General features: G+C 39.1%; 1 protein-coding gene across 2 annotated transcripts in view; it reads left to right on the top strand.

The window, feature by feature from the left end:
• Nucleotides 1–13,833, top strand: part of SHTN1 (shootin 1) — a 111,251-nt gene that overhangs the window by 74,487 nt on the left and 22,931 nt on the right. For both annotated transcript variants that reach the window (XM_055424570.2, XM_088842362.1), the window contains 3 exons: nucleotides 4,750–4,859; nucleotides 8,119–8,172; nucleotides 13,330–13,450. In XM_055424570.2, coding sequence (XP_055280545.2) covers nucleotides 4,750–4,859; nucleotides 8,119–8,172; nucleotides 13,330–13,450 — 285 coding nt within the window. The remainder of the gene's footprint in view (nucleotides 1–4,749; nucleotides 4,860–8,118; nucleotides 8,173–13,329; nucleotides 13,451–13,833) is intronic.

Genomic DNA, 13,833 nt, shown 5'->3' with positions numbered 1-13,833 from the left:
CCCATTACTGTGTGTTGCTATGGCAGTTGGCTTCAAATTTTGTTCCCATAAGGATTTAATGTCCTACCCCAAGACTCTGCTCTGGTGTTCGACTTATTTCTGCATCTGTCCCCCTGAGCAGATTGCAGACTGTTTGAAGGTTCACTCCTCTCTGCAGCCATCCACAGCTTTCATGCATATTGATTGAATCAAAGTTTAGACTTAGTCTTTTCTTCTTAGCAAGCACCTTGCAGCACCATTACAGACAAAAGCTGTTTGATTGTATCAGTGTGGATTGACTTTTTGGCTTGCCTCCTGCAGCCCATTGTAATGCCGCTAAAAGGTAAATTCTGCTTTGCCAGGGCATTGCAGGATTTAGAAGTCCTGACTTCTGTGATCTTCAGGGCAGCCATGCTGTTGGATTACTGATTACTGGCTGTAAATCTTCCCTGACACTTGTAATTAAGATTAAAATTTTGTTTGTTTCAGTCATGTTTTGGGAAAACTGGTTAAGTCTTACAGGGTCAGGAAAGTAGTCAGAATAAAATAAATTCCCCTTCTCAATAAATTGAATATTAGCTTATCAAATTAGCAGATCAAACCAGTCCATCCTAAAGGAGATCAGTCCTGGGTGTTCATTGGAAGGACTGATGCTGAAGCTGAAGCTTTAATACTTTGGCCACCTGATGTGAACAACTGACTCATTAGAAAACACCCTGATGCTGGGAAAGATTGAAGGCAGGAGGAGAAGGGGACAACAGAGAAGGAGATGGTTGGATGGCATCCCCGACTTGATGGACAAGAGTTTGAGCAAGCTCCAGGAGTTGGTGATGGACAGGGAAGCCTGGTGTGCTGCAGTCCATGGGGTCACCAAGAGTCGGACATGACTGAGTGACTGAACTGAACTGATGAACCTCAGCAGCACCCTTAAATTTAAAATAAAAGTGTTCTGGAACTTACTAACTCCAAGTATTAGAAACCATGCCGTTTTCCTTAATCAAATGATATTTCATTTATAATTCGTGAAATATGGAAGCATTTTCTCCCTCATCCTTGAGCTATTGACTTGTTATTTAGGGAATTTAGACATCTAAGGCATTGCCCAGGAGACTTTTAGACTGGAGCCATCCTAAAATCATACTGCCTTAATGATAGGTACCATATCCATACTTTGTCTGGCAGGTAGTTGTCTGTAGTGTCTTAATCTTTTGCACTAAAAATTGTCATTGAATGGACAGTGATTAAATGCATGATGAATGGATGTAGAGCATCACACACTGGGGTCAGCTGAGACACTTTGGAGTTTGCATTTATAACGTAAGAACCAGCCCTGCTGTCACAGTGTTTTCCTGCATTAGCATCATATTATGGCTTTTACTATACAGTTGGTTTGCTTTTCAGTTTTGGAATGGAGAAGCATTTCTTGCTAGGTTATGACTTTTAAAAAGCTTGATTGTAGGAAAGGCCTGTGAAATATTTTAGAAGTAGTCGTAAGATTTCAATACAAGAAAACATTACATACTTTGCAGCTAATAACTCTAATTTTGATAAGAGTGCATTTATTGAACAGGTTCTGAGATTTGAGAGGTATGCTTGCTCTTTATTGTATTTGATATTTAGGTCACTTAATTTGTTGATATTGTCTTACCTCAGTTTGCCGATCTGTAGAATGGGAATAATAGTTTCTATTTCATGTGATTGTTCTGAGAATTACAGGTCTCACCACAGGTAAAGTATTTAGAGTAGTGCCGAGAACATAGAAAATACTCAAAATGTTAAGTAGAAAAATACAGACATGGTACCAACCACCATGAAGGGCAGAATTCTTCATTTGGCAGACTCTTGGGATCATTGTCGTTAAGGAAATTTTCTTAACTTTATGATCTGAGGTCAAATCCAAACTTATTCAACCATGACATGTTCTTTAGAAATTTTGTCCCTCATGATGACATAAGGTTTTTTAAATGCCTTTAAAGAAATGTTATCAAAAGAGAAAAGTAAACTGGTAAAATTTAGAAATTCGTTTTAGTTTCCTCTAGGTAGTAACAAAAGGTTTTACTGAGCAATAATGTAGTGGTTTTGTCTGTGAGTCTTTTTTTTTTGAAGAACTAACTTATTTTTCAAGTGGGTCTTAAAATTTAAGCCTCAATTAATTACATGTAGCTTTCTGATCCAAGACTGACCTTGAAGCACTAACTCAAAGAACATTTGATTTTATTTTCCTGTGGCAGTTCAATAACATTACACCCCTTGTCTTCGTTTGTCCCTTTTCTTTAATCTCCAGTATCCTGCATATTTCTATTGTCCCCCTGATTACATGCTTTTGTGAGACAATTACCAACTGCGTGATTGCAGAAAAGAATTACAAAACATACCATGAGCTCTCTGTAGGTGATTCTTACAGATTTATTAGAACTGCTTAATAGTTCAGAAGTTCGTGTAGATTGCTTTTTGCTAGTTCAAAAACAGGGTTGGTGAGAGAGAGAGCTTGTGTAGCTAACCAGACCTTGTATTGTGCCTGAGTAGGGAATCTTATCAGAATGATTTCTTTTCCTTAAGACCAATTAAGCCTTTACATTTGAAAAAGACTGAGACATTAAAGCCTGGTTTATCATCTGTACACAATGCAGATAGTGGCACTTCTCTGAATTATCACTATGATTCTGGCAAGCAAAAATAAGAAACTACTTTAAATTCCTGCTATGTTAGATGCTGCAGCAGATCTGAATGGTGTTGACCATAATTCTCCATCTGTCTGCCTTAATTAGTTTTTGTATGGTGCATTTAATTGGGTTTCAATCATTCCTTACAGAGTGCTAATCTGTTTGTAGGCGGTGTTCCCGTTGCCATGCGGCTCTTCCCAAGTCTTACTCAAAATGGCAGCCTTTCTGAAAATCAAATGTTTCTTGAAGGTTTTTTTTTTTTTTAATTCCCAGGAATAAATTCCATACCCACACCAGGTGCTTGAATGACAGATCTGGGTCTTACTTGCTCTCATTCTGGAAAGGGTCAGCAAAAGCACTGTGTGATGTGCAGTAGGTATTTAGATATTGAGTGAGGGAGTTGGTGGATGAATGAATTTCTGTTCATGGCATTTTTCTTGTCTGTCCCCCTGTTGATGATCATCAGCCATCAGCAGAGGTGGCCCTAGAATACACTGCTTAAGGGCACATAGTTGATTCATCTACGGTTTTGTCATCCATCTGTTGGTGGATGCATTCTCACTTTGGTGCCATGTCTCCCATGTGGTCTGGCAAAAGATACTTTTTTGACTTCTAGAACTGTAAAATGCTGTTCAGATACTGAGAAATTTGAATTCCCAGCTTTTCAGTGGCTTACGAGGATGTACAAACACTATTGGAAATCAGGACTGTGTGAGAAAACCTAGGTTATGTGGTGGATGTAGCAGTGATCCAATCACGGTGGTGGTGCAGAGTACAGGATGATGGATCCTTCTGCATTCTCTGTGTCGCTCCCACCCCCCTCTTCCCTGAGCATGGGTAAGAGGAATAGCTCCTCTGAGTTAAGAGCGAAGTCTGCCATGTAGCAGTAAAAGAAGTCATGATTTAGGCCTCCTTAGCGCAAAGCCTGACACCACTGTGAATTAGCTGAGGGATATATAAATAATTGTGATTGCCTACATTTGGAAGCCATCCTTTTGAGGTTTAATTGTTTCTGCTCAAACAGTAAAACTATGGATAGTCATTTGAAGCCTAAACTTTTAGCAAGTCCGTCAACAGGTAGATACTTGCTGAGTGTCCACCATATGACTGCCCCACAGTGAGGAGTCCATTAAAGTTGCTAATTGGAGGGTCTTTGTGAGATAGTTAAACTTAAACGTAGAGGATGCAGGATTTAGCTGGAGATAAACACAAAATCTAGAGCTGCATAAATAGTGATAGATCATTCCAAAATGATTCAGGGCTTTTGATCAAGCTGTCCTGCAAGAGATAAATTTCACTATTCGGAACAACACGTGTTAATTCATCTCAGTTGTATTCATCTGTTTGATACATATTTCCACAGCTTTATTGTTTTTGCAGCAAATGTAAAGATTAAACTATAGACCCTGAATTATTTTTATCAAATTTAATTACTTAATTGCAGTCATTTCTGGATGTATGTTTTCTTTCAACATTGACAGTTTTAAAAGACTTGAAAAAGGTTTGCTTAAGTGTTTCCTTCCCATGTGATTCCTAAACAAAAGATGACAATTTAAAAATAGATTTTATCTATTTGCTGCTCATCTTCTGACTGTGGATTTCTTCCAGCAGGTAAAAAGATCTCTTTGATCTTTTATTTTCTAATGGGCTTTTCGATGATTATTCCTGCTTTGGGCTAATTTCTTTTACATAGGGTATACTACAAATTACAAAAACATCTCTGAGGCAAAGGTGAATGGTTATTTGGAGTTAGGTACAAAATTGGATTTTTGAGGCCCTGGAGAGATCCGGGTCTATTATTATGTTGACAAGTGGAACAAAATCTACTTTGTTTAATGTAGATGAGCCAATATTGATTTCCAGGCTAAAAATTAGAGCTTAAGTTTATAACTCTTACTTCTCAAAGCAAACCTCTTATTAAAAGGTTTTTTATTGAAAAAATACTGCTACCTGGGAGCTGTTAACCTTAGTAAATTATTGGTGTTTTGTGACTGTCTGAAAAATGACTGTGGTTAATTACACAGTGTGATCTTTCCAAGTCACCAGAAGCAGGAAGTAGTTGTTTGCTTGTAACATAAGATGATTTATGTGTATGTTTTTTGAATAGCTGAAGAAGTCACAGACCTGAAGCGGCAAGCAGTTGAAGAGATGATGGACAGAATTAAAAAGGGAGTTCATCTCAGACCGGTTAATCAGACAGCTAGGCCCAATGCAAAGGTATGTAATGACTAGATGCTTTTCCCCCTTGATATTTCTTTTGTCAAATGTAAAATTTGATGAATGCTACATCAGAATTGACTGTCAAATCTGAGCTTAAGGATAATGTGTCATAAAAACCTTTGCTTCCATGAAAGCATGTTTCGGGGGGACTCTGTTTGACTCATGGTAAACCTTGGACACTCCAGGAAATATGGGGTTGGCCAGAAAGTTTGTTTGGGTTTCCTATAAGCTCTTACGGGAAACCCAGATCAACTTTTGGCCAACCCCAAAGTCCTGTGATTGCAGGGTGCTGCCGTCTACTTGAAAGAGACAGTATAATACAACAAATATTTGTTGAGTATCTGCTATGTGCCAGGTACTATCTTAGGCACTGGGAATAAAGCAGTGAACAAGAGACAAAGATTCTTGCCTTCCCGGGGCTGCTTTTCAGTGTGTTGAGGATAATAATATCAGAACAGACCTCAGGCAGCTTTTGAAAAATAGGTTTATAAGATTGTCCTCGTTAATTTCACAAACCCACTCCAGGTCACTTCAAGGACTTCATTATCTTCTAAACTAGACCACAGTGAGCTCCAGGACTGTGCAAGCACCCAGCGTCTAATTCAGAACTTTTCCCATCCTCTGTATGTCTGTCCTATTTAAACAGACCCAATCATAGAGCTTTTGACATTTTTCTTGAAAAATGTTTTTTTCTTTTCTCATGCAAATAAGGTGTTAGCCAAGTTCTCCTTCCTCTTCCTCTTCTTTTAAACTGAACTTTATGGTTCTTTCTCACTCTCAAGGATGCCCCCTCTTCAGCCTCAGGGTTCTCAAGTGTCATGACTGTTCATTAGAAATTCTGCAGGGCTTTTAAAGTTGCCTCTTTGTCAGCAGCAGACAAGATCGCTGGGCAAGGCAGAAATAGCCACAGTGTGGGCGGTCCACGGAAAGGGGGCCAGGCAGAGGGAATGGATATTTCATTCCGAGAGAGGATTTACATCCAGTGCAGCTTCAGCCAGCTATGGAGAATGAGTCAGTCCTGTGCTAGCGCACTGGAAGCAGCTGGAGTGTGCATCTTGATGAGAAGCTAAGTGTGTAAGCAGCCAGTGCCAATGTCTAGCGAATGACGAGCACTGTTGTTGGAGTTGGGCACTTGCATGTGAGTCACCCAGCTTCCCAGGCTTCTTCTCCGTAGAATACCATCTGTGACTCACACAGCTGTCATCAGGGTCAAATGAAATAAAATGTGAAAACACTTTAAAATGCAGGGTCTAAGTAGAACCTTAGAAAGAGAATACATTTTTATGGCTTTCATGTCACACCTATTTGGGAAAGAATAGCAAAACCAAATTATCACTAGAGGAAAAATACAGTGTCATAAAAGAAACAAAATTAGAAAGAAAAATGTTGAAAACTTGTTAAATCGTAAGCAATCAGTGCTCTGTATGTACTTTCATTTTCAAAATATCACTGTGTCGTTTTTCTTTCATGCCGTGGCTCTTTCAACAGTTACACATTATTTAATGTCAATTCAAAATCTGGAAAACACCTGAACAAGGATCAGTGGACAACTGGGTGTTTTTTTGCTGGTAATCATTAAACTATGTAGATATAGTGCTGAATGACCCGGTCAGTAGCCTTTAAAACAAATGGTCACTGCATGCCACAGTCTACGTTTCTTGCCCCAGTACCATCAGTGCTTTCCTGATATGTCACCAGTTGTGAGAGTATGCAGTCCAAGCTTTAAAGAGCTTGTGCAGTCAAAGGGCACTTGAGTGGCATAGCAGCACCTTTGAGTATGCCTGTAGCCAGGGCATTTGTTCAAAAGTCGTAACTCTCACCAAACAGCTTACCTGCAAGTCAGGCCTGCCTTGAGGCTACTCATTTAACTGCATATTACTGAATTCCTTGATGCTGTTGGTGGCGCTGGTGTGGTTAAAATTAGTGTTTAGAGCTTTTGACTGGCACCGATGGCATGTATACATCATAGAAAACTGAGGCTCCAAAAATCGGATGCCTTAGTCTAATTTGTACATGAGCAGCAAACCTCTCTCTCTCACTTTTTCTGACTGTACAATTAAAAAAAATTGGAATAGGATCTTATTCTTTTATTACCTTTTGAGAGGAAAGGATTATAGGTTGTAATGAATCACCTCCCATTTCTTGATGCAAGATTAGCCTGGCCTCTTTTCTAGGAATGAGAGGCCTGAGGGATTCCTTTCACTGTGACTTGCAGGGTTTCTCTTTACCTCTATCCTTTGTGAAAGGAAGTGGTGTAAGGAAAATCAGAGATTTTTTTTTTTTATCAGTCTTTTCATTGAGGGCCTCATGCCAAATTTTCCTTCTGTTAAATCAGTTGAGGGATCCACAGAAACTGTTAGGTATGGTGGGGCAGGCAAGTGTTACCCAGAACTTCATTTCAAATGATTTTGTTCAGGGTGTCACCAGATGAGAGCTGGACTTCTCATCAAGACACCTGCCTCAAATACAGAATTCCTCAAGGTGAAACTTTTCCTGATAAATAAGATGAAGTGGGGACTTGCTGGTGGTCCGTGGCTAAGACTCCACACTCCCAACGTAGAGGGCCTGGGTTTGAACCCTGGTCGGACCCACATGCTACAACTAAGACCTGGCACAGCCAAATAAATAAACAAATATATATATATTTTTAAAAGATGAAGTGCTTGGACTACACACCCTCTGAGGTCTTTCACTGCTTTGAGAGCCAGTGGTGCTAACGTTCTGCTATAATCCGGGTTCTTTGCTGATCCCTGTTATGAAACTCTTGAGACGAGACCTCCCAGGCCTCTGAGCTGGCCTTCGCCTGGAGCTGCTGGAGCTGAGAGAGGTTTTCTGCCCTGTCGCTTGCTTTCTGCTCTGCACTGCTACTTCCTGGTCCTCACTTGCTGGCTCAAGTCCAGCAATGAGAGTGGAGAAAAGTTTGTTGTAAAATGTTCTGAATCATTTGGAATTAAATCTTTTGAAATTTAATGTTTATAAAATCTTTTCTACATATGATGATAGCAAGAAGTAACAAAACCTGTAGATGAATAGTGGCTTGAGTCCTTTTGCTTTGACTAGCGCCTCTAATTTTCTGTTTAACTGCGCCCTTGGGAGCACTAGCATGTCTAATATTTTTTTCCTAACTGTTAAACATCGACCTAATTATTAAAACACATAGTCAATATAAGTTACCAACACTTTGCCATGTAAAAATCTTTGTTTGGTATTTTAAAACCGAATTACTCAGTTGTTTTTCTTCTTTATAAAATTGTAGCCGGAATCTGCAAAAGGCTCTGAAAGTGCAGTGAATGAACTAAAAGGAATGCTGGTAAGAACAGATCTCCGTTTATTACTTAGTTAATGGGAAAATGGAAGAATATTTTTAAACTCTACTTTGATGCATAATTGGTTTTGATGTACTTTAGTTCCGTTTACAATAAGCCTCATTACTTGTGATAGTTTACTCGATTGTGCTGTGAAGTCCTGCGTTGGGTGTGTTAATAATGTGTCAGTACTCTGCTGCTTCTATTCTAAAAGAATGGGTACACTTCCCCACAAATCATTCTCTCCTGTTCTTGTCCTCCAATCCTTGCATTGCAGCATGAAGATAGTGTCTGGCCAGATGTGAGAATCAGCACATGCTTATTGATAGCAGAAATATATATATTATAAAGATAGTAGATATAAATATAGTAGATAATCTTATAAGTAAATCTCTATATAGATTATAGTAGACTTATTTATAAGTAAATCTACAATAAATATAGTAGATAATAACAGTATATTGTATAGTAGTATCTCACATGAATGGTGGTTAACTTTGGAGAACGAAAGCAGAATTCTTGGCACCTAAATATATATCTGAGCTTCTACCCGAATGTGTTAGCATCAGAGTCCCAGTCTGCTTTCCTCACAGTTTAAAAAAAGTCATTTGATCGTAAATTGGAGAATAAAATAAAAGTTCCTTTCTTTATGCCACTAATTTCATTTTCTGAAAGTAATTCACATCCATTGGAGAACATGCTTAATGCCCATCTCTAGTCATATTTCTTCTTTCCAAAGTCTGAGCTTTTGCCAGCAGAATAAATGAATACTGTCCTGTCCAACAGTTTCTGTCAGAGACAAACGCCTCACTTAGAAAATGTTTCAGATGCTCAGAGCTCTATTCTCAGATCCCGTTACAGTCTCAATACCAGTTATTATGCACAGTAAGTCAGCAAACATGGGGGCGGAGGTACAGAGCTAATATTCCCGTGTTTGTTGTTACTGCGCTAATTACGCATTGCATGCAGACATCCACATAATTGTGGTAAACAAAATTATTTTCATCAAGCATGAAACAGTAGACTTAACTCAGAATGGCTTAATTACTTTGCTGTAGTTTTTAGGTGAGTGGAATTAGTACTCGTGAGAGGTATGCAACACTGGCTAACAGTGGTGGCCTCCCTACAGAATAAAGTATTAAAATCATTGAAAAACTAGGTGGTTATTATCTAATGGTTTCTTTAGTGAGAAAATTTTGTTATCCAGTGTTCTGGTAAGGAGGATGCCCTATGATGGCCTTCTTTGTGGTCCCTACATTATACTGTTAATTCTTGTTCGTAAAGATGCCCTCAGGGCATTCTGAGGTTCAAGGGTTATAGTTCTGATCCTCAGTGAAAAGGTAAACTGCCCTCAGTTTGTTGTTAAAATTAGGTTTATTTGAAAAATCAGTCATCGACCTGAGACACATGTGATATTTGATTACCCAAGATATCCCACTTCCTGATAATGCTAGATGGTAGCGAGTTTACTGAATCACAGCATTGCTTTTAAAGGTCATGTTCACTAGACACTCATACTCACTATAGTTTTGTGCCACTTCAAGGAGAAAAATTCATGAACAGATTTTTGTGGAATAATTTGCAAATTATAAAAACTGTCAAAACGTCTTTCTTTTCTGCAGATTGCCCCATCCTCTTTTGCCCTGGATTTATCATTAGATTTGCCTTCCTTCCGTGGCATTAATGTGTATCTCTAACAGCTGTTATTCTTTTCCCTACATTTTTAAGAAGTGGAATTCAAGATGCCCTCCCCTAGTTTCCTCTTTCCAAATGGCAACTTTGCACTACCACTATAGAAGTTGCCTTTGAGGGCTGATGGATCACTTGGAGATCCTAGTCACTTTGAGCCAAGACACCATACAACTTCTTTTAGGACAGAAACAAAGCCCCCCCATCAGATGGGGCTCTACTGGTGCTTCCTGCTGGAGTTCAGACTGTTAGGAGTTAGTACCAAGCAAAGCACATGCCACCAACCTCACAGTTGTGGCGTGTGAGAAACAAACATGAAAAGAATACGAAAGTCTGCCAATTGTGTACTGAAGTGGAAAATGAGCACTGGTACCAAGAAATACCAAGAAACCAAGAAGCCCTGAGTTCAGTTCTGTTCCTGAACAGAAACCTGGAATGAGCTCAGTCTGCAGGTGTTTTTGCTGAAGTGAAAGTGACCCGAGTTTTAAGCCTACTGCTGAAACTTAGCACGTGGGTAGAAAACACATCTCGTGTTTTGGGGAGTTGGAAAACCTCACTCTTTTATACACTTTTCAGGTCAACTTTTAAAAGTCTCAGTGTTGACTGAACTTACTTTTCCAAGTCTATTTGCACTTAATTTTTAAAGTTGTATAGTCTGTGGATAGAAATACATACAGTTCACTTCTCATACAGTTCACTTCACACAAGGGTTTTGGAAATCCCTGGAGCCACCCCAGCCATTTAAAAACCACTCTTAAGGGAAAGTGATGATTTCCAAAGAATGTATCAGTAGAAATTAATCTGAAAGTCTCCTCTCAAGTTCAGTTGCCTCTAAATCAAAGAGACAAAACCAGCTTTTTAAGAATTCTCTTTTAGGTCATTTTAAACATTTTGAGTTTTTGTCAAATTACTCCCTGACAATTGGATTTGTCAGTTTTATGAATATTTAACTAACATGAAGATTAACAATTTATTGACCAGAGATGTTTCAGTATTCACTTATATAACAAATCACTGGCCATTGGCATTAATTTTTGCAAAATTTCCCAGTCAGTAATACGTTAAAACTGGTAAATGATGAAAGTGGCTTGAAGTGGAAACAGAGTACTATTCTAGAAATTAGAAAAGTCAAGTTCAAGGTTCAGCCCTATTACCCACTTACTGTGGGACCTGGCCCCAAACTCCTAGGGATTCTCTTCTCTGTGAAGTGAAGGAATTGTATGTACCACGTGGTAATTTCTTAAAGTTTGCTCAGATATTAACTGAATCAACCATCTCAGTCAGTGAATGGAGAAGGAAGTTGGGAATTCAGGGATTAGAACTTGGAAAATGGATGCCTTCAAGTGTCAGGTGTGATGAGAGGGCAGCTCGCCACAGTCAGGAGTTTGGGGAAATAATGCTTTGATCCAAACAAAAATAGACAATATTGTGAAAGATAAATTCTTCAGTAAAAGATGTCCCTGGATGGTGTATGGGTATGTACGTGTACATACACATATACACAGACACATAACTTTTTCTTGAATTAACTCCAGCCATTGGAAATAGCATGCAGAATGTCCTTGATATTCAAATAATTTGAATATCAAATTGGATATCACTCATAGTTTTATGAATGATTTTAATAGTAATGGCGATGAGTTTTTCTGTTTACAAATGGAACAACTTTTCAAAAATTATCAGCACAAATGATTTGGGAATTTTTTTCTAATACATTAAAAAAATTTTATCTAAGTTGGTTTTAGTTCTGTTTTCATTACCTTATCAGTGTCAATCCTGCGTTACTGTATAACTCTTTGATGAGTGGGTATAGATCCTCATTAACTGTTAAATAAAATTATCTGATTTTTTAAAATTATAAATATAGTGTTACATGTAATATGATTTTCCTTTAATGTATTTTATGAATTTTTGCAATAAATCAAGAGGAGGAAGAGGTTCTTCCAGAGGGAAAATGTTGGATGCCTGATTAAAATGTGAGCCTTATGTATTTTACACATCAGTTTGGGTTAGCTAGCTAACAGCAGAAGACTATAATCTCCTAATCTTATCAGTCAATTTCCCGGTGACAACAGACTGCTTTTCTGTAACTTTGTGCTGTTAGGTGGAGAAAAACACCTTTGTAAACAAAACAGCATAGTAAATAACCTATATCATGTGAGATTTCCAACTACCTAATTTTACAAGCTACTTTTTTTGTTTTATAGGCTAAAGAAGAAACATGAGTTACCATTTTAGCCAGTAGGATTCTTAGAATCCTTCAGGAAGTTGGCAGGGGGCAGGGAGCAGGATTAAGGCAAACCCACAGTGAGCTGAGATGACAAAGCCTGGCCTATTTGTTAGCCTTGGTGGACAAAGGCTGCCTTCCAACTCCCATGAAGTCTGGAAAGTTATACCTGACTTGAGGTTCTGATTTTCTCTGATCAAAAGATTGTGGTTCAACTGGTTTTGTCTTTTTTTTAATCCCCGCTCCCCCACAAGCCTGTGGCACAGCAGAGGAGGGCTGTTTCAAAGAAATAGTGGGCATTTCTCAGAGAAGAAAATGGACCACTTGTAATGGTGGGATGCTCAATCCTCACCCCTTAAATCTGAGAAGAAGTGCGTCACCCAGTGTTCTGTACAAACACTTGACCAGTAATGGAGCCAGAAAACCATAACTGTCCCTCCTTAACGTACTTCCTGGAGGAGCCAGGGCAGGGAAGCACTCCCTGGGTCTCTCTCAGGCCTCTTGAAAGTCAGCACTGCTTTCAGCAGGAGCCCAGCTCTACGGCGTCCTTGTCTTGTTTTTCCTTCAGCGTCTTCTGGGTCCTAACTAATACATTCCCTGCCTCCTCCGTTCAGCAGTGTGGCATGGCGGTGCCGGCCCTTCCTTGCTTCCCTGTATGATTAAAACCTTTCCTCTTTCACAATGAAGTCGAGGTGTGTTCAGTGCAGCACTTCTTTGGGTAAGCCACCGGAGAGCACTTGGTGCCTCCTTTGGCAGCGCGACACCACATCACCAGGTGTGCAGCCAGGGTCATTCTCTCTGAAGAATCAGCCACATATTTCAGTGCCGCAAGGATATGGGTTCAGTAACTCGTGGCTGCCATATCAAGATACCCTTCTCAGGTGAGTTCAGTATATCCGTTCTCTTCTCCACGTGGTCAATCAACACACATCAGAATCTTAATCATCAATGTGCAAATACCTTCCCACCACTGAATTTCATATAGTTAGCCCATCGAGGGGTGTTCTTGTGCCGTTCCTTTGATACGAAAGCTCGACATCTTACATCATCAGTAGCGTCTTCTTAAATGATCCAACACTATGTGTTGTTAAAGATGTGTACATTAAAAATACATTTAGAGCAAATTCATTTTTAGTTCCTAATTCCATTCAAATTCTAGTAATGTTTTGGTGGTTTGACTTTTAAATTCTTCTGTGTATTGTATTAAGACATTAACCTTTTTGTTTTTGTTTTGTTTTCACTTTAGGGGACACTTAACAAATCCACTAGTTCAAGAAGCTTAAAATCCCTTCACACTGAAAACAGTGAAACTGAGTTAGAAAGGATTTTGCGTCGCAGAAAGTTGACAACAGAAGCAGATAGCAGTAGTAAGCTGGTTTGAATTCTCCACAGTTCTACTCTTCCTCTCTTAAGCATCTTCCTTTCAGTCTCTTTTTAACATAACATGATCTTTCTAAAATTATTATTAAAATTTTTTTGATGTGAATGAGAAGTATTGGATGAGCCAAGGTACTTAGGGATATCTCATAAGAGCTCTTGTGTATTTTTATTTATTGGCATGTTTGTTTAGTTATATGTAGGGAATCAGGGTTTTATGGATCTGCTTTGCTGAATGCAGGATGCCCTGTGGTTAAAAACATTCAGGCGGAGCTTTGGTAACAATGTTGAGGGAAGGCTCCCTAACCAGAGGGCATGCGTTTAATTCACTGCTTGCCCTAGGAGCAAATTGCTCAGCCTCTCTCTGTACCTC

The sequence above is a fragment of the Moschus berezovskii genome, chromosome 12 (genome assembly GCF_049115385.1).
Source record: "Moschus berezovskii isolate FMDL1 chromosome 12, NW_MosBer_1.0, whole genome shotgun sequence".
NCBI classification, from domain to species: Eukaryota; Metazoa; Chordata; class Mammalia; order Artiodactyla; family Moschidae; genus Moschus; species Moschus berezovskii.
Note: the sequence above shows the minus strand (reverse complement) of the source record. Positions and strands in the feature narration are given on the sequence as shown.